At 35.7% G+C, this 21,999-nt stretch overlaps 1 protein-coding gene across 16 annotated transcripts in view; it reads right to left on the reverse strand.

Moving 5' to 3' along the window:
- Nucleotides 1–21,999, reverse strand: part of sls (sallimus) — a 171,363-nt gene that overhangs the window by 118,273 nt on the left and 31,091 nt on the right. For all 16 annotated transcript variants that reach the window (XM_076529445.1, XM_076529444.1, XM_076529439.1 and 13 more), the window contains exons 3-20: nucleotides 15,496–15,538; nucleotides 13,573–13,847; nucleotides 12,122–12,336; nucleotides 11,694–11,915; nucleotides 10,509–10,846; nucleotides 9,568–9,916; nucleotides 9,023–9,264; nucleotides 8,567–8,796; nucleotides 8,292–8,435; nucleotides 7,865–8,122; nucleotides 7,094–7,237; nucleotides 6,605–6,877; nucleotides 5,151–5,696; nucleotides 4,351–4,828; nucleotides 3,353–3,933; nucleotides 2,650–3,192; nucleotides 2,009–2,263; nucleotides 1,478–1,621 (exon numbers count right to left, since the gene is read on the reverse strand). In XM_076529445.1, coding sequence (XP_076385560.1) covers nucleotides 1,478–1,621; nucleotides 2,009–2,263; nucleotides 2,650–3,192; nucleotides 3,353–3,933; nucleotides 4,351–4,828; nucleotides 5,151–5,696; nucleotides 6,605–6,877; nucleotides 7,094–7,237; nucleotides 7,865–8,122; nucleotides 8,292–8,435; nucleotides 8,567–8,796; nucleotides 9,023–9,264; nucleotides 9,568–9,916; nucleotides 10,509–10,846; nucleotides 11,694–11,915; nucleotides 12,122–12,336; nucleotides 13,573–13,847; nucleotides 15,496–15,538 — 5,280 coding nt within the window. The remainder of the gene's footprint in view (nucleotides 1–1,477; nucleotides 1,622–2,008; nucleotides 2,264–2,649; nucleotides 3,193–3,352; nucleotides 3,934–4,350; nucleotides 4,829–5,150; nucleotides 5,697–6,604; nucleotides 6,878–7,093; nucleotides 7,238–7,864; nucleotides 8,123–8,291; nucleotides 8,436–8,566; nucleotides 8,797–9,022; nucleotides 9,265–9,567; nucleotides 9,917–10,508; nucleotides 10,847–11,693; nucleotides 11,916–12,121; nucleotides 12,337–13,572; nucleotides 13,848–15,495; nucleotides 15,539–21,999) is intronic.

Consider the following 21,999-nt stretch of genomic DNA (forward strand, 5'->3'; position numbering starts at 1 on the left):
GTGTTAATTTTTGAATTGTTGTTTTATTAGGTTGATTTTGAAATATGAAGTTTGGTATGATTTTCGTGAGAAAAGTATTTAAGAATATTTATATGTTGGATGTGATGAAAGAAATTATGTGAAGGATTCATCAATACTTCTAATATACATGATGCTAGATGTAGTATATGATAATTAATTTTGAGATGGAGTCTAATGAGATTTCATGACAGAAAAGTGTTGCAAACTAGCACTTATGATATGTCAATTTAAAGCTTGAAATCTGCTGAAGAAAACTGTATGGATGCTTCATGGGTACTTTTAATACAAAATGGCTGACAGCTAATTTTACCAAACTGTAATCGATTTTGAAACATATATAGTCCGACGTGTTTTCATGACAGAAAAGTATAATAAAATGGCACTTGTGTTACATCAATTTAAAGCTTGAAATCTGCTGAAGAAAACTGTATGGATGCTTCATGGGTACTTTTAATACAAAATGGCTGACAGCTAATTTTACCAAACTGTAATCGATTTTGAAACATATATAGTCCGACGTGTTTTCATGACAGAAAAGTATAATAAAATGGCACTTGTGTTACATCAATTTAAAGCTTGAAATCTGCTGAAGAAAACTGTATGGATGCTTTATGGATACTTTTAATACTAAATGGCTGACAGCTAATTTTACCAAACTGTAATCGATTTTGAAACATATATAGTCCGACGTGTTTTCATGACAGAAAAGTATAATAAAATGGCACTTGTGTTACATCAATTTAAAGCTTGAAGCTTAATAAAAGTAGCTATGGCAATATTGTAAGAGTATCCTTAACACAAATGAACTGATTCTTTGTTGGAACAAAAGGTTCACCAAATCTTCAAAATTACAGAACTTGATAATAGTTAAAAATATAAAATTGAACTTTTGAGCAAGAAAAAAATTAAAAATACTAACTTTGTCAATTTCCTTCCATCACTAACATAAACCTAACAAAACGTAAAAATCCCAAAATCCTGAATAAAAATAATTATCAGTAATTATCAATAATTATAAGAAATATGTAAAACCTTCATTGTATCAAAAGTAAAACATAGATCATATAAAACACAGTTCATTATAAAAATAAATGCTCATCGCCGGTTGCAGATGTATAATGAAAAGTATAAAAAAAGTTTCTGTTATGCACCGTGTAAATGAAAAATTCTGTCTTCCTGTATTGCGGCCAAAAAAATACTAAAATCGCAAATCGTAAAAAAATAGAAAAAAGACTGTTCAGGTGAAAGCGTACAAAAAAAAATTTCTACGAACACTTCACCAAAAATGATGGAATAAAAAACGGGAGACTATCTGTGCACACAGAATACAAAATCTACGAGTAAGCATCTGCTTTACGCGTTCAAAAAGCTTGTCTGTGGCTTACAAGAAGCGTTGCTGAAAATCGAAGCTTCCCAGATAATTCTCCGGTGTTCTTTTTGGGGGGTTTATACTTACACTGAACGAAAAGCGTGGCTGATGTTACCGCTTCTCCGAGGTCGTTCACTGCACGGCAGGTGTAGGTACCGGAATCTTCAGGGTTCACGTATTTCATGTTCAGAGCGACGTATCCGAAATCGTGCATTGTTGTCACGCGATTCGCTGTTGGAAGATTTATTATTTTTTATGAGAACTTATGTCAAAATTGTTATTTTCAAAATTTGGTATTTTTAGAAAATACCAAAATTGTGATTTTTTATATGTGGTTATAATAATTTAGTTAATATGATTTTTTATAACTACATATAACAAAATTAACTTTAAATTTGTAACTACATATAAAAAATTAACTTTAAATATATAACTACATATAAAAAAATTAACTTTAAATTTATAACCACATATAAAAAAATTAACTTTAAATTTGTAACTACATATAAAAAATTAACTTTAAATATATAACTACATATAAAAAATGAACTTTAAATTTATAACTACATATACAAAATTAAAAATCATAATATATTTTAAACTCGAAATGCAACTCACAAGCTGCAATCGGAACTCCATTCCGTAGCCATTCAACTTTCAGTTTCGAATCGCCAACGGGAATCACACGAGCCTCGAAATGAGCTGCTTGGTTTTCAGCAACTTTCAGGTCTTTAATAGGCATCGTGAAAACTGGTGCTTGAGTGACAGTCTCTTCGGTTGTTGTCTTACGTTGATATCGAGAAGTATCCTCCAGGTAGTGAAGTCGTTGTAGGGTCTCTTCGTTCTGGGTCTCTGTGTAGATCGACTTTTTCGCTGTTTAAAAAAAGAAAAATATAAATAAATTTCAAGTTTATTATTCTGGTGCAGAAATATTTTTACTGTATTAACATATGTGTTCATTAAATTAATATATGAAGAGTATATGAATGAAAAAATGTATTAGATGTATTTAATGAATTAATGTATTCAATATATTCAATTATATATATTGAATGTAGTAGTATTAATATGTTGCTTCATTTGGTTATAAACAAATTATTTGTACTTTATAATATGTACAATTAGCAATATATTACGTGGAGTATCATTTTATCCACAGTTTAGTTTGTTCGCTCAAATTAACACAACCATCATCTTCATTTTTTAATTCAATAAAATTATTGTTATGTATAAAATTAACCACCTCACAAAAAACTTACAGTGAACAACAGCAGTGGCCGAAGTAATAGCTTCCCCAATAATATTCTTCGCTCTGCAAGTATACGTTCCAGAGTCCTCAGGATAAGCGTACATAATGTCCAGAGCGACGAAGCCAAAGCTGTTCGTCTCAACGAACCTAGACCCAGCCTTAACCGGCTTGTTATTATGGAACCATTCCACTTTCATCGTTGCGTCGGACACAGGGATCAGCCTGCACTCGAAATGAGCTCTCTGACCCTCTTTGATCTCCACGTTATTCAAGGACGTGGTGAAAATTGGTGCTTGAGTGGTCGTCTCTTCAACAACTTCCCGTCGTTGATACTTGCTCCTGTCCTCTAAATAGTGGATCTGTTCGAGACCCGATTCGTTCTGGGTGTCCGTTAAAATTTGGGCGGTGGATCGACAAGTTAGGTTGCATGACACTTCGTCGCTGCCGACGAGGTTCACAGCGCGGCAGGTGTAGGTGCCGGAGTCTTCGGCGATTAGGTCGATCACGTCCAGGGCGACGTAGCCGAAATCGTGTATTGGACGGAATCGGTGTCCTGGGTTCAAAAATTTTAGTTAATTGACGTATATTTATTACTGATTATGTCAAGGGTCAACTATTATACTTTTATTAACCTCTATTGTCAACTGTTAAGTTAGGTCAATATACAGCTATTCTAACTAGCCTTTTATTTACAGTAAAAATATTCTACCCACCTACAGTAACCGGACGACCATTTTTGTACCACTCGACCTTCAAGTTCGAGTCCGTCACGGGTTCCAACTTGCACTCAAAGTGAGCGTGTTGTCCTTCGCGAAGATTTTCCTGGTTCTTCGGAGCAGTGATAAATCGTGGTTTAACCTTGACCACCTCATCGACAAGCTCGTGTCTCTTGTACCTCGAGGCATCCTCCAGATACTGGATCCTCTCCAATCCTTCAGGATGCTGGGACTCTAGCAACAAGTCCTTCTTGGCGTGTACTCTAACGGAGCACGAGGTGATTGCTTCACCTAATTGATTTCTGGCTTGACAGGTATACACGCCGGAGTCTTCGGGATAGACACCGAGGATGTCGAGAGCTACGTAGTCGAATTCGTAGGAGGGTCGGAATCGGTGGCCGGTTTTCACTGGTCGGCCGTTTACAAACCACTCGACCTTCATGGTTGCGTCGCCTACTGGCTGCAGACGACATTCAAGATGAACGTTGGTTAGTTCGACTGTTTCGATGTTGTGCAGGGGTCGAGTGAACTGGGGTGCTTGCATCACTGTCACTTCTTCTTGTTGGGTCTTGCGGTATCTGTAATTATTATGAATTATGAGATTTTTTTAATTATGTATCAGGAAGTTGATTGTTGAAGGATTGCTGATGGATGAAGATTAATGTGAAGTTAAAAGTTGCAGAATAGTAACTGGCACATTTGCAGTTAGGTTAGGTTAGGTTTGACAAAAGAAATCACCTATGGATCCAAATGTGTACATTTGGACAAGAGTATCAGGATGAAGTCGTTGATTGTTGAAGGATTGTTGATGGATGAAGATTAATATGAAGTTAAATGTTGTAGAATAGTAACTGGTACATTTGCAGTTAGGTTAGGTTGGGTTTGACAGAATAAATCACCTATGGATCCACATGTGTATATATGGACAAGTTTAACAAACTTAAACAACTATCCTTCAGTCACTAATCTACCAAAAACAATTAAATATCACCAACCTCGCCGCATCTTCAAGCATCTGAATCTGCTCCAAAGACTGTTCATGCTGAGTGTCCGTGACAACATCAGACTTTCCAATAACGCGTACACAGGCTGAAGTATGAGCAGTGCCAAGATGATTAGTGGCTCTAACAGTGTATTCTCCAGAGTCAAGTACTGTCGAATGTACGATATCCAAAGCGACGAAACCGAAATCATAGTAAGTTCTGAATCTTGAGCCAACAGTAACGGGGCGGCCATTTTGGAACCACTCGACTCTCATTGTCGGATCTCCCATCGGTTCTAAACGACATTCAAGGTGAATATTTTTGCCCTCGCTCACGGGTTTCGGGTCGCTTAATGGCTGGACGAATATTGGCTTCGATTTTGATATTTCTTCGATGTGGTATTGAGGCTCGACGAATTTTGATTCTTCTAGGCGCTGAGTCTTCTCGTAGGACGTGCGGTGCATGCTGCTGGTATCCACACTCGAACGTGCTACAAACAATAATTATATAATTAATCAATGTGAACATACAAAATATCTCAAAGTTGAATTTAAAATATCTTCAAACATTTTTTCAAATTTTTTAAATATCTCTAAAATTGTATCATATAACCTATTATCCTCTCGAAGACCAGTACAATATTTTTCATTAAAGAAATTATTTTCCACAATTAAACTATAAAACAATAACATACTTTCTACAACCACATTAACAATTTCACATAACCTACTATCGTCCCGAAGATCACTATTATATTTCTCATTTAAAAAATAATTTTCTACAATTAAACTATAAAACAATCAAGAACGTACTTTCTACAACCATAGTAGCAGACAACTTCGCCTCTCCAAGTGCGTTTCTGGCGACGACAGTGTAGGTACCAGCGTCTTCAGGTCTGACTTGAAGAATATCGATAGCCACATATCCAAAGTCATGATAAGTTTGAATCCTGTTCGCAGCAGTGATGGGTTTCCCATTGTGGTACCATTCGATTTTCATGGTAAGGTCGCTTTGAGGTTCGACGCGAGCCTCGAAGTGGGCACGTTGACCTTCTACAATTTTATTGGTGCCCTTCAAGGTTCCCAGAAATCTTGGAGCCTGAGTGACTTGCGTCTCCTCTTGAACTTGTCGCGAGTATCTGCTGGAATCTTCCAAGGTTTGGATCTTCTGTAGTCCAGTTGGGTGCTGACTGTCGTAGATGACGTCGTTCTTGCTGATCACGCTCAGTTGAGCGGTCGTGTGAGCTTCTCCTGCGCGGTTGTAAGCTCGACAAGTGTATATTCCCACGTCGTGGATGGTCACGTACTTGATGGTCAGTGCGACGTAACCGAAGTTGAAGAATGTCGTGATACGGGAACCTGGTGGAATTTGGAAAAATTGATTTTTTGGAATTTTAGAAATTTTGGGGGTTGGGAGTTTGAGAGGGTGGAACTGTAGAAGTGTGGAGGTTTAGGATCTTGCGATTTTGGGATTTTGGGAATTTGGGGAGGTGGGAATTTTGAGGGATGGGAACTTGGGGAGATGGGAATTTGAAGGGATGGAAATTTGGAGAGATGGGAATTTGGGGAGATGGGAATTTGGGGAGATGGAAATTTGGGGAGATGGGAATTTGGAGAGATGGAAATTTGAGGAGATGGGAATTTTGGGAGATGGGAATTTGGAGGGATGGAAATTTGGCGAGATGGGAATTTGGAGGGTGAGAACTTGGGGAGATGGGAATTTGGGGAGATGGGAATTTGAGGAGATGAGAATTTGGCGGGATGGAAATTTGGGGAGATGGAAATTTGGAGGGCTGGGAATTTGAAGAGATGGGAATTTGGAGGGATGGAAATTTGGGGAGATGGGAATTTGGGGTGATGGAAATTTGAGGAGATGAGAATTTGGCGGGATGGAAATTTGGGGAGATGGAAATTTGGTGGGCTGGGAATTTGAAGAGATGGGAATTTGGAGGGATGGAAATTTGGGGAGATGGGAATTTGGGGTGATGGAAATTTGAGGAGATGGGAATTTGGGGAGATGGGAATTTGTAGAGATGGGAATTTGAAGGGATGGGAATTCGGGGAGATGGAAATTTGGGAATTTGGAACTTTGCAACCTTGGAACATTGGATCTTTAGACCATAGGACCTCTGAACTTTTCAGACTTCACAATTTCCAAAATTAAATACTACAAGCTCAGATCCATAGACCCAACCCATATTGCAATATTATATCTTTATGTCTCCAGAATTTTGCAATGTTTGGAATTCTAAGACTAGGAAACTTACTAGCTTCTACAGGGCGTCCATCTTTAAGCCATTCAACTTTCAAGTCAGGATCGCCGACAGGTTCTAGGCGTGCTTCAAAGTGAGCAAAACCGCCTTCTCGTATGCTGTTCTGATCCTTAATAGGAGATTTGAATTCCGGTGGGCTGGTCGGTTCAGGCTGTTCCTGCACGTATTTCTGGTGCATAGCCTGTTGATATGCTTCCAATTCCTCGGCAGCCTCGATGTACCTCTGTTGCTCGGGGATTCCCAAATCTGTAGTAACGCTTGTGCGTGCTGTACAAACCAAACGCTTATATACAATCTGTTCATTATTTGTGAACAAACTATAAACGACGTTTAAAATCTTATCCTTGTTACTCTTTCAAGGCGAATCAAGATGTCTATATTTATACAGACATTTAGATAGTATATGTATATTAAGATAGTATTCTGTGTGATCAAGTTTTAGTAGTAAATAAGTGATCAAGTTGCTATTTCAACGACATTTACCATAGACACGGAGAGACGCGGAGCTGACAGCCTCTCCCAAGCGGTTCACAGCTCTGACAGTATAAGAACCGGCATCTTCAGCTCGTAGGTGCAATATATTGAGCGAGACGTACCCGAAGTTGAAGATGGTTGTGATTCTTGAGCCTGGAAATCATCATTAGTCATTTAGATCAGAGTCTGATGTTATGAAGCTAACTACTTGTATTTAGGATGAGATGTGGACTAACTACTTCTACCTAGGTTACGGTGTAGGGTAACTACTCGTATTTAGGTTGATATGAAGACTAACTACTTGGATAAGGATTGGACTTAAGGAGCTAACTATTTGTACCTAGGTTTATAGCTAACTACTTATACCTAGGTTATTATGGAGCTAGGTACTTTCATCTAGTTTGTATAATAGGTACATGTACGTGAGTTGACATGTAACTAACTACTTGTACTCAGGTTGAGATGTAACTGGATACTTCTATCTAGTTTTTAAGATATCTAGGTACTTCTATCTAGGACATGTCACAAGCTATTTGTACCTAGATTGATATGTACCTAGCTACTTCTATCCAGATACAGCTACATACTTTTACTTATTGTTAGAATAAACATTATACTGTCTAACATTATACTCACAGTCAAACAACATACATAAGAAAAATTAATATGTGTTAAGTAATAAGTGAGATCATTGAATCCTTGATCAGTAACCTTGATCAAATTAAATTTGAGTAAAAAGTTTTCAAATAAGTGGGTCCACATTTAGGGAAGAATACTTACTAGCTGTGATTGGCCTGCCATCCTTGTACCACTCCACTTTCATCGTCGGATCGCTGACAGGAGTGAGTTGCGCCTCAAAATGGGCGTTTCGTCCTTCCTGCAGTTCTCCTAGATCCTGGAGTGGTCGGATGAAGGCCGGCCGCTGTGAAGAGATCTCCTCCACACTCTCCTGTCTTTGATATTTGCTGTAATCCTCGAGCTGTTGAATGTACTGAAGGCTGTCGGGGTGTTGGCTAGCCTGTTCGATTGTTGCGCGTGCTGAAATAACATTATCAAGTTTACAATGCTGGCAGTTAAACACTCCTTTACCTATCACTTATTACTACATTTCCTGGTCATATTATTTTCGGATCATTTTTTCAATAAGGTTCAATAGCAAATAGTTTCACGGTAGAATGTTCTAAAGTTGACACTGCAAGTAACTTACGTGTCACGCTGAGGGTAGCTCGAGATTCAGCGACTCCAGTCGAACTCACGACACGGCATACGTATTCACCGCTGTCTTGTACAACGATGCTGATCAGGTCGAGAGAGATAAAGCCAAATCGGAAAATGGAAGTCGCACGGGAGCCTGAAATATTCACATCAATCAGCACAGATCTTCATTTCACGGTTCGGTCGAAACCACTTCCCGCCGTAACTGATAGCTTGCGCGCGCAACGCCGCTCAGTTACCGCGACCCTAACTTCACAAGGTACTCACTCGCATCGAGAGCTCTTCCATTGACGTACCACTCTACCCTCATAGTGGGATCGCCCACCGGTTCGATTCTGGCCTCGAAGTGAATCCGTCCACCCTCGATCTGATGGACGTCCCTTAATGGTATGATGAAACGTGGCGGTGGATAAACTCGGTCCTCCTCGGGTGGAGGCAAATACGGCTTGGCGCGTTCCACGTGTCTCAAATAAATCACTTCGGGGCCAGGCGCAGGTCTGCAAAACAATCTCATAGTTATTTTCCTCCTCCACCATTTTTAAGATTAATTCAATTCAAGGTTCCTACCGTTATTTCCCTTCAAGATTGCGTAAAGACAAAATTATTGCGTTAGTATTTATCACTGAACTAATTGTAAAATCTTCAATAATTTTTAGATGACGTGCAGATTCTTGTAGATTATTATAACCTTCTTTTGTAGGGAGATTTAATATGTTTACTCACTCAGGTTCGATGACTTTCGTCGGTCGGGGTAAATTCAGGCGTCTTGGTTCGGGGGGGGCTACTCCTTTCGGTGTTTCTACGAAAAGCCGTGCTCTGGTAGCCGTTGAACCGGCTACATTCTGTGCTGTGCATTGGTACCAAGCTGCATCTGACAATTTTGCGCAGGGTATGTCCAAAGTTGAAGCTCCGCTACCGTCCGTCGATATACGAACTTCCGGTCCAGGTGTTATTGGCACTCCATCCTGCACAAATCAGAAAATGTCTCTAACCATACTTTTCTTCTTTATCATAATTTTACGAAATTATATATATATTTTACGGAAATTTTTAATGTAAAATATAATTTTTTTTAAAAATGTGTAAACTTAAAATTTGGATTATTTTGCGGATGGGACAGAAATTAAACCTTCAATATTCCCAAATTCTCTAAAATCTAAATAATGTCCACATATGAGAGTTTACCTTTTGGAGGTGGGACAAAAATTAAACCTTCAATATTCCGAAATTCTTTAAAATCTGAATAATGTTCACAGATGAGGGTTTACCTTTTGCCAGGTGATTCGAGGGACAGGAGTGCCAACCGCGCGTGCCATGAACACAACAGGTTCTCCTTCCTTCACATTCGTCGTTGTGAATCGTTCGACGAATTTAGGAGCAACGACTTGTTCCTTCTCGATGACGTTCAGGTTACATTGGAAGGAGGTTTCACCGGCTTTGTTTCTTGCGACGCACGTCACGACGCCGGCGTCCGCGCGGCTCACGTTTGTGATCATCAGAGAATTGTTTCCGGATTCGTTCACGAGGATCTTGTGGGTCAGATCGTTGGCCACTTGTTGGCCATTTATGTACCATGTCACTTCCGGATACGGACGGCCAGTTACACGACAGTCAAACCTAAAAATTTTGTAAATGCATCTTACATAAATACAATAAATAATAATGTTAAAAATTATTGTGCAGGGAAGAGATGATTGGCTGAGATGTTCTTACAAGAAAATTATAGATTTGATCAAATTGAATGAAAATTATAAAATTGATAAAAAACGATGTACACAAATTTCAATTAATTTGTACAAACAAAATTAACATCGACATAAAAGTAATATTAATATCAAATAATTAATAGAATAAAAATGAAAAGTGATGTCAAATTCATCGACTAAAATTAGTCCATCAAAATTGATAAACTGATAACAAAATAAAAGTTAAGATCAAAATAAAATTAATATAAAATTATTTGACATTAGAATTAAAATTGTTTAAACAAATTTGAAATATACGTAAAATTGAAATTACTACATTTTCTAAAATAAATGAAGCCATCTTCCAAGATAAATTAAATCTACAGTCCACAATTTTTTAAAATCCACAATTTTTTCTTGAATAAATTATTTTTTTTTTCATAATTTTTTCGACATTTAATTTTATTTATACATAAAATAATTTTAATAAAAATTGTACTGAATTTAGAGAATAGAATGTGTACCTAGTCATTTTTCCTTCGGTAGCATCACGATCGGTGCAGGTGCGAACAAAATTCGGTGGTAAAACCTTGCCAGAGTCGGTTTCGCCGGTAGATTCTACTTGTTGAGTCTTGACGGCTTCTCTCTGTGTCTGATATGCTTGATCTACTTGATCGCTCGACTCGATTGCCAAATATGCAGAGCTAACGGTGCAACCCTGAGGATTTTCCGAGAGCAAAGTGTAATGGCCACTGTCTTCCGGCAAAGCTACTCTGACCCTCAGTGTTGCCTGTTGATTCGAATAGCTCATCTCCACGCGTTGTGATTCGCGGATCCTTTGGCCGTTTTTGAACCAAGTTAACTGTAAAAATTATAAAAAACATTCTCCATAAATTATTTAGATACAAACTGAAATAATACGTGACAAAACTAATGAGTCAATATAAATAAATGTATTATATAAAGCATCAAATAAATTTTGCTCAAAAGATTTTGCATGTCGAACGGTTTCTGTTGAGTTACTTTTTATTGTAACAATTTTTTGAATTTTTATTTTTGTTGTAAAAAAAAAATATAGTGAAGATGAAATTGAGTAAACCTTGAAAATTATGGCAGGGTTGAATTTGATCTTGTTAAACTGAATTAATTATGTATGTATATTATACATGTGTAACATATGCAACGTACTGTACACATACACATATGTATATGTACATGTATAACATATAGAATATACTGTATAAATATACAAATGTATGTGTACATGTAGAACATATAGAACATACTGTATACATATGCATATGTATATGTACATGTATGGCATATAGAACATACTGTATACATATGCATATGTATATGTACATGTATAACATACATATAGAATATACTGTGTACACATATACATATATATATGAACATGTATGATGTAGAAAGTGATATGCACATGCATGTAAATATACAACATATACATAACATATTATAACATAATTTTCATCCATAATTATAATACATATGTTATAACAACTATACATACATTTTCATAATAAATAATAAAAATGAATAGCTTTTTACCAATTATGCACAAGTATATTAAATATATTATAAATTCAAACTACTTCACATTTTAATATGAAAAAAATTGATAAAGAAATTAAATAAGTTATGATGATTGATTGTTAGTCATTCATGATTGAAGGAATGATACTCACTCTTGGTTTCGGATTGCCAGATATCTTCGCAGTGAAAACAGCATCGGATCCTTCAATGAGCTTCGAATTTCTCGGCTTCTGGGTGATTTGCGGAGGTGCAACCGGTCCCAGGTTACGATCTACCACCGTCGAAATTTGTACGTCCGATTCGCCCACGAAACGGCGAGTAATCGATTCTCGAAATTCGGTTTCACGCAGCAGTCTGTATTCGAACGTGTCCACCTGAGAATCATTATATCTCATTAATTCATATGTAGATTTAGAAAAATGTACCTCATGTATCTCATGTAGATAAGAGTTGCGATTATTTTTTATTTCATACAAGAAGAATTATCATTATTATTTATTTAAAATTAATTTAAAAATAAGAAGTAGTTTATATAAAGTATTATTTTGTGATTAGAAGAATGTTTTATAGAGAAATAAACCTTGAAATCTTCAATGCTTGTGCTGGTGCCATTAACATAACGTTTGTCGATCGTTTGCTGATAGCTGCGTTGCTGGAAGGACTGACTTCCGGTTTGACTCTTTTGCTCGGTGGATTGGAAGCTCTGCGAGAACTCCTTCCGGTAACCGCCTAGTTGCTGCTGAGGTGGAGGTCCGAATCCTTCTGGTTGGATATAAACGGAACAGATCGCTTCTCCTGTAAAAGAGAATTATTTTTTTATTTATTAAATAGGTAAAATTACAATATTTACAAATTAAAGTTTCTTTGATGATTGACTCTTCAATGATTCTTAAGACGTTTGAGAAGACGATGAGAATATGGTACGTTGGGAAATTGGGGAATTCGGGAATTTGAGGATTTAAGGGTTTAAGGATTTGGAGAATTTGGGAATTGGGGAATTTGGGAATTGAGGGATTTGGGAATTGGGAGATTTGGGATTTGGGGGATTTGGAAATTGGGGGATTTGGGAATTGGGGGATTTGGAAATTGGGGGATTTGGGAATTTGGAGGATTTGGAAATTTAGGAAATTTAGGAAATTTGGGAATTTGTGAGATTTGGAAATTTGGGGAATTTGGGAATTTGGGAATTTGGAAATTTGGGGAATTTGGGAATTTGGGAATTTGGGAATTGAGGGATTTGGGAATTGGGAGATTTGGGAATTGGGGGATTTGGAAATTGGGGGATTTGGGAATTTGGGAGATTTGGAAATTTGGGAGATTTGAAAATTCGGGGTATTTGGGAATTTGGAGGCCTTGGAAATTTAGGAAATTTGGGAATTTGGAGGCCTTGGAAATTTAGGAAATTTGGGAATTTGTGAGATTTGGAAATTTGGGGGATTTGGGAATTTGGAGGACTTGGAAATTTGGGAGATTTGGAAATATGGGGATTTGGAAATTTGAGAGATTTGGGGATTTAAGTATTTGGAGATTTAGAAATTTGGGGATTTAGAGATTTGAAAATTGGAGAATTTGGGAACTTAACAATTTGGAAATAAGAGAGTTTGGGAATTTAGGGATTTGGAAATTTCAAGATTTGGGGATTAAAGGATTTGGAAATTCGAGAATTCGAGAATTTAAGAATCTACGATCTTAGATCTTTGAAAACAAGATAAATTACTAATATGACAATTTGAGAATGTAAAAAGCTTGAGAAAATCATAATTTTGAATCTAATGGTAGGTTAGGTTAGATTAGGTTAAGTTCCATTAAGGTTAGGTTAGATTAAGTTCAATGAATATTAGGTTAGGATATATTAAGTTCAATGAAGGTTAGGTTAGGTTCATTAAGAGTCAATGAATATTTAACAGTCTTAGAACAATGAATTTCTCCTATTTTAATAGTTAGGCGAATTTATACTATTTGACCAGTGTTATATCAATAAATTTACAAGATTAGATTAATCAGTTACAAATAAATATTTCGATCACCCACCATATTGATTTTTAGCACTGCACGTGTATTCGCCCTCATCACCAGGGCCGATCTGATTAATTTGAAGCGTGACTGCTCCTGTTTTATCATCGTACGACATTCGAATTTTCCATGACTCCAACAACGGTGCACCCTTGTGTGTCCATGACACGGTGGGCTTCGGGTTTCCTCTTACACGACCCTCAAAAATTGCGTTTCCACCCTGCGCGAATCTGGCGTTCTTGAAAATTTGCTCGAAAACCGGCGGTGATGGATCACCGGGTCTGCCGGTAAAACTGTACAAAACATCACATTAACATTATTTATAAAAATAACAATTTTTTATTTGCGATAATTTTCTTTACTGTACAACTTTTCTTCAAAATTTATGAATTCTGTAAAATGTTCATTTGTAAATCAATTTTTTATTATGAACAGATGAGAAATATTTCTTTTTTATGAGCACAAGTAAAACATTTTTTTGTTATGAATGGATATGAAACATTTTGTTGTATAGATAGACATAAAATATTTTTTTTTATATGTAACCATAAAAGATTTTTTTGTGTAAGTAAATATAAAATATAGTTATAAGTAACTGCTAAAGATTTTTTTGTACAAGTAAGTGTAAAAGATTTTTTTTTATAAGTAACTGACAAAGATTTTTTTTTGATAAGTAACTGTCAATGATATTTTTTTATAAGTTACTGTTAAAGATTTTTTCATAAAAGTAAATCTAGAATATTTTTTTTTCAAGTACCTATCAAAAATATTTTTGTATAAATAACTATACAAAATTTGTTTTATAAACAACCACAAAAGATATTTTTGTTTGAGTACATACAAAATATTATTTGAATATTATTTAGTTTATCATATAAACGTTCATTAATGTATAGTTAAAATGATATTCCTATAAGAAATTGTAAAACAAATAAATAACAAAAAATTAATTATTCTGATTTGCGACAAATTTCTATTTCTCTAAAAATAGTACTGCTGAATAAATTCATTTTTTTAGCAGTAAAGATGATGGCACGTGTACCGGTATCAAAGTGGAATCTCAGCTGAGAAGCTAATTACCGCTAATTCACGCCTAATTTACTTCAGAAACTAAATGAATAGCATTTTTTCAGAAATTATTAGTGCAATAATTCTGCATGCAACTGTACAATAATATGATTCAACTTTTTTTTCGTAATTAATCAATTTTTTTATCGAAACTACTTTAATTATCTAATGTAACATTGATTAATTATTAATTCAAGCTACAATTAAAAATTGACAAGGAAATATTTTCAGGCTTACTCCTCGATTTTTATAACGTTGGGACATTTCAAATGTTATTTAGAAGAATGTTCTTTTTTATATTTTTTTAGTGAGGAAATTTGTTTATTAACAAATTTGTTTATTATTTGTTTATTGTTTATTTGTTTATTATTTGGACGTCTTGAAGAAATTAAAGATTTGGGAAAAGAATTTTTTTTTCATATTTTATGATGAGATTAAATATATGAAAATTTGTATTGAGATTAGGATAAAATAATTCATATAAAGATTTATTTAAAAAATCGCCTTAAAATTTATTTGGAAATTGTATAAATTAAAATTGAGGTTCATTTAAAAATTCTAAAAACTCATTTTGTGATTCATTTAAAAATTCTAAAAATTCACATTGAGATCCATTTTGAAAATTCTAAGAGTTCATATTAAAATTTATTTAGAAATTCTAAAAATTCAAATTGTGATTCATTTAAAAATTCCAAAAATACACATTAACATTCCTCTAAAAATTCTAAAAATTTACATTGTGATTCATATAAAAATCCTAAAAATGTCCACTAAAATTTATTTGAAGATCAAAAATTGCCACTAAAATTTATTTAAAAATCCCACAAATCTTCACATTTAAAATGCTTCCAACAAAAACTAAAAAATACTTACGTTGGTACCGTGGGCGTCGTCTGCATCACAATCTCCCCTTGAACTGCAAGCAAAAAGAAAACCGCACATTAATCCACCAGTGTAATTAATATTCATTTTCATACAAGATGCATTTTAATTTCCGTTTCCTGTTCTCCGGTGAACAGGTTCCTTTCAAATGAAAAAGGAAAAGGTTTCTTTTCAATCATTTCCGACTTTGTTACTTTTGTTTCATTAGAAGGCTGTTTCCTTTTCTAAGTGTATTTCCTCTCGTTCTTCTGAACTGGACCAGAACGAATCAAGGAAACGAACCGTTTTCTTTCTGTATTGTCGTCACGCGCCATGGTGACGTTCATTTTTGTTCAGGCTCGTTGCAATTAAGTCAATTCGCTAATTACACACGGTACTATGTTGACGTGAAATGCTGATGACCCAACAGTTAACGCGTTGCCTGTTATGGGGGTCACCGGTACCATCAATTTTAATTAATTTAATTTCACTAATTAGGGAGAGTATTGTTATTACGTCACTGATTATCGGGCTATTAAGAGATAACGTAAACGGAGAGAAAACGTGAAATATGGGAAATTATTCTACTCACTTTAATTGTACATGCAATTTATTTATGTAATAACAATTTTAATTATTTTCTTTTAGTTATACAGGGTGGTTCACAATTAGTAGGTCCCTGAAATGGTAGCTCACGTGATTCTGAATAAGATTTTCCTTTGCAAAAATGGGGTACGAAGCTTCGTTTTTGAATTATTAAAGAAAAATGCGAACCAATCAGAGCGCGAGGATTATTACGCGTTGGACTTCTACGCGTCGGATATCCACGCGCTGGATTACTACGCGTTGGATATCCACATGCTGGATTACTACGCGTTAGATTACCACGCATTAGATTCCTACGCTTAGAATTACCACGCGTTGCATTATTACGCGTTGGATTTCTACACATAGAACATGCACGCGCTAGATTACTACGCGTTGGATATCCACACGCTGTATTAGTACGCTTTGGATTACTACGCATTGGATTACTACGCGTAGGATTACCACGCGTTGCATTACCACACGTTGCATTACTACGCGTTGGATTACCACGCGTTGGATTACTACGCGTTGGATATCCACATGCTGGATTACTACGCGTTAGATTACCACGCATTAGATTCCTACGCTTAGAATTACCACGCGTTGCATTATTACGCGTTGGATTACTACGCGTAGAATATGCACGCGCTAGATTACTACGCGTTGGATATCCACATGCTGTATTAGTATGCGTTGGATTACTACGCATTGGATTACTACGCGTAGGATTACCACGCGTTGCATTACCACACGTTGCATTACTACGCGTTGGATTACCACGCGTTGGATAACTACGCGTTGGATATCCACATGCTGGATTACTACGCGTTAGATCACCACGCATTACATTCCTACGCTTAGAATTACCACGCATTGCATTATTACGCGTTGGATTACTACGCGTAGAATATGCACGCGCTAGATTACTACGCGTTGGATATCCACACGCTGTATTAGTACGCGTTGGATTACTACGCATTGGGTTACTACGCGTAGGATTACCACGCGTTGCATTACCACACGTTGCATTACTACGCGTTGGATTACCACGCGTTGGATAACTACGCGTTATCCGATGCTGCCGTTCTCGCGTCTGCGCACGCGTAATCCTCGCGCTCTGATTGGTCCGTGTTTTTTCTTAATAATTCAAAAGCGATGCTTCGTATCCCATTTTTGCAAAGGGAAATCTTATTCAGAATCACGTCAGGTACCGTCCGTTTCAGGGACCTACGTTAATGAGATATTCTGTATATTGTAATTTTAGTTATTGATGTATAGAAGTTTTAATAGTTTCTGTGGTATATTATTTTTTCTAGCATATAATTACATTATTGCATTATTTTATATTATTTTTACTATAATAATTTACCTTGCTGTCGAAATTACTAAATTATTTTTAACTCGCTCATTTTTAAATTGTTTCTAATTATTTTTAAGAAGAATTGTCCAAATATTCTGTATGCTTTTATTATGTCTCTATTAGTAGCCTCATATGATAATAATTTCTAAACAAATTTTATATTAAATATTCAACAATTATATCAATGAACAGGTACCAATTTTTAGGTGAACCTAACCGTACTTAAGTAATTTTAACCAATTTTATAATTTGTCAAAATTGCTCAATTTTTTAAAATGTTAGTATGTATTCTCTAATGAGAACATAAGTAGTCCGAATTGCTATAATCCTCAATCAATAGATACCTAAAATATTAAACAATTATATCAGTAATCTGATACCAATTTTTAAGTCAATGATTACCGAAATAATTTCTACCAAATTTATTATCATCTTATTATAATAATTTGAAAATAACAAATGTTTCAAATAGTGAGATATTCTGATATGATCTTTTGTATTTCAATTAACGATCCTAACATTGAATAAATATTAGGAAATAAATCTGACAGTCTGGTCTGGTAAAAATTGATTAACAGTAGCAGCCTGAGATTCTCAACGAAAATAAACTTTCCATAGAATCTCGACGATCAGCACTTTCGTTATCACGGTTAAGCAGCTAAGTGGATTGTAGGGTCGGTGACGCGATCGTTCAGAAATTCGAGACACGTTCGCACGCGATGCAGCGTGCGTGCAATAAATTCGGTCCAAGAAAAAGAAACGAGCAAACATGTGAAAGTAATCATACCTGCATCATATGTACACGCACACTTTTTATGTTCCATTATTTTCATCAAATGTTTCGGTACTTTCTCAAAAGATTGTAATCAATCCACATACGCGGTGTAATAAATTGGTAAAAAAGATCTAGTGGTATTATTCAATTAATTGAAAGATAAGTGATATGATATTTGTTTCGAGTGCTTAATATTTATTTCTGCTATTTATCTTTTAGTTACATGGGTACACAATTTAATTATTGTAGTGTGTGTATCGTGATGAGTCATAATTATGAGGTGTAATTATGATTCGCTTTTACATGTTCTTTTATGCATTCGGTTTTCTTAATGATTCATTAGGTTTTTAATTATTTATACATGCACTTGAGTTTTTTTTATGATTTACATAGGTATATACTTAGACGATTGTTTATTATTTAGTAAAAGTTTAAGGTTAATTATTAGGGTGATGTTTTATTGTTTGCGTGGTTTATTTTTTTTTACAGCGAATTGTGTAATACTGTGCAACACATTGTGCGGATGTACAAAGTGAGACAAATATGATATGTGATAAGTACAATACGTGGAATATATCATGTAAGGTAATATAACACGTGACGATATAATGCGTGAAAAATACTACACGTAGCAAATACAACGCGTGACGATATAATGCGTGGCAATATAATGCGTGAGATACACTATGTAAGATATATCAGGAGTGGCGATACAACGCGTGAAAAGTATTACGAGTGGCGATACAACGCGTTGAAAATATTATGAGCGGCGATATAACGAGTGGGGTATATTATGGGTGATGATACAACGCGTGAGTTGTTGAGGTCAATATTATTATATAATACCGATTTCTCCTCAGAATTCATAAACCCCAACCTAATAAAAACCCCATGTCATAAATCACACATAAAAACTAAATATTCTAATTTTCTTTCCCTATAAAAGTCTTAAATCTTAGTACTTTAAATAACCAATAAATCTTAAATCTTGATAATTAAGATTAAATACTTTTTAAACCTTGATAATTAAGGCAATTAAAGTATCTTTCATCTTGATACTTAAGATAACACCCTACTAACAAATCCCCTAAACCTTAATAATTAACGCAATGAAAATACCTAAAATCTTGATAATTAAAATAATCACTACATCTTAAATCCAGATAATTAATCTAGTCAAACGCATCTTAAACCCTGATAGTTACAACGATTTACATATCTAAAATCTTCCTAATTACACCTTATTAATTTATCTCAAATCTCAACGATCAATCAGTATAAAGGTAGTCAAGATATAAATAATTATATTAAGATATAATATAACGCAACTTAACGCGTGGTGATACAGCGCCTGGCGATATAATGCGTGAGAAATACTGCACATAGCAAATATAATGTATGGTACTATAACGCGTGAGAAATACTACACATAGCAAATACAACGCACGGTACTATAACGCGTGGCGATATAACGCGTGAGAAATACTACACGTAGCAAATACAACGCATGGTACTATAACGCGTGGCGATATAACGCGTGAGAAATACTATACGTAGCAAATACAACACGTGGTACTATAACTCGTGGCGATATAACGCGTCAAAAATACTACACATAGCAAATACAACGCGTGGTGATATAGCGCGTGAGAAATACAACGCGTGGTATTATAACTCGTGGCGATATAACGCGTCAGAAATACTACACGTAGTAAATACAACGCATGGTACTATAACGCGTGGCGATATAACGCGTGAGATACATCACGAGTGGCGATATAACGTGTGAAAAATATTACGAGTGGTAATACAACGCGTGGAAAATATTATAAGCGACAATACAACGCCACTCATAATTGTATTAAGATATAATTATATCTTGATATCTATGTAATAATAACAGAGAAAGTGCATCGATAGTCCACCCTCAACGATCTCGCCTTGGAGAAGGTCACAGCGGGTTACACAGCCGGTGACTACCTGGCGCAATGAAAAGAGCGAAATATAGAGGTGTCGAGCGAAAAAGAGAGCGGTACCATTCTCGCTTGGTCAGAGAGTAGGATGTAGAGAGAGAGGAGAGCCGTAACGTGGTCGGATAACCGCGGGATCCTATTTTTGCATCCAGATGGGGATCGCGTTACCGTGGGCCATTTTAGGAGCAACTATCTTTGCGCGGCGCCCAGCGCCGCGACGCGTCTACGCGTTGCCGGACTACATGCACCTCGACCAATCGCCGTACACGTTACGCAAAGCCAGTCACTGACCAAAATAAAACAGCTCCAAACGATGCTTCTATACTCTCTTCTCAACGATTATCTCTCTCTCTTTAACGCACACTTTAGATAATTATACGTAACCCTTTATGACATGGATGCTCTTCGAAGGAATCAACTCGTATATCACAATACCACGAGTTTGGGAGAATGATTGTTTTTATTGGGTTTGCGAGACTCTGTGTTGATGATGGTTGTTTTGGTGAATACATTTTGATGGAGTTTGAGGTGGGTTGATGTTGAAGATTGGGAGTCATTGTGGAGAATGAGTCAGGAGGATGATTGTGGTGGATGATTATGTAGGATGATTATGGAGGATAATTATGGGGGATGATTATGGTGGATGATTGCAGACAATAATTGTAAAGAATAATTATGAAGAATAATAAATAGTAGGAGTGGGATCTTTGTTGTTGGGTTTGCAGTAATTTTGATGTGGTCTTGCATTGCTTGATGAAGAAGCTTAAGAGGATGATCGTGGAGGATGATTTTGATGGATGATTGTGGAGAACAATTATAAAGTACAATTGTGAAGAATAATAAAGAGTACAAGTAGGATTTTTGTTGTTGGGGTTGCAATAATTTTGATGTCGTCTTGGGTTGCTTGATGAAGAAGCTTAAGAGGATGATTTTGATGGATGATTGTAGAGAACAATTATAAAGTACAATTGTGAAGAATAATAAAGAGTACAAGTAGGATTTTTGTTGTTGGGGTTGCAATAATTTTGATGTCGTCTTGGGTTGCTTGATGAAGAAGCTTAAGAGGATGATTGTGGAGGATGATTGTGGAGAACAATTATAAAGTACAATTGTGAAGGATAATAAAGAGTACAAGTAGGATTTTTGTTGTTGGGTTTGCAATAATTTTGATGTCGTCTTGGGTTGCTTGATGAAGAAGCTTAGGAAGGTTGATTGTGGAGGATGATTTAGAAGGATGATTTTTGTGGATGATTTTGAAAATTGATGTAGGAGAATGATTTTGGAGGATGATTTTAGTGGATGATTTAGGAAGATGCTTATGGAGGATGATTGTAGAGAATCATAATGAAGACCAATAGTAAAAAAGATTTTTATAAAGAAAAAAAAGTTCTGAAGAACAAAAGTTAAATGAGCAGTACTCTTCTAATATTCCTGATGATAATAAACGTTCTCAATAATTGTAAACTAGTATAGTAAACAGCAATTAGGTCAAGTAATCGTATACCAAGACACTGACATGTGACTTCCGACACGATCAGCTGTTCCAACAGCTTCAACCATGACGTTTGAATCGAAGGAAATAGTTTGATGGATTCATGGGATGTAAAACGATTTGTATTACCCTAATTCTATCTATTTATTCTTGAGTAAGGTAGTTCGATATTCGAAGTGGATGGATTTAAGAGAGGAAACATGGCGGAATGCCAATTCTCTCGAAGGGCTAATTCTGCAAACGTGATTTACGGACTGACCTCTAGGTCATTTTACTTCTGAATTTTAGTTAAGAACGTACTGTAGTCAACAGTGGTTTAGCATTAGAT

This window comes from Megachile rotundata, chromosome 3 (assembly GCF_050947335.1).
Source record: "Megachile rotundata isolate GNS110a chromosome 3, iyMegRotu1, whole genome shotgun sequence".
Classification (NCBI taxonomy): domain Eukaryota; kingdom Metazoa; phylum Arthropoda; class Insecta; order Hymenoptera; family Megachilidae; genus Megachile; species Megachile rotundata.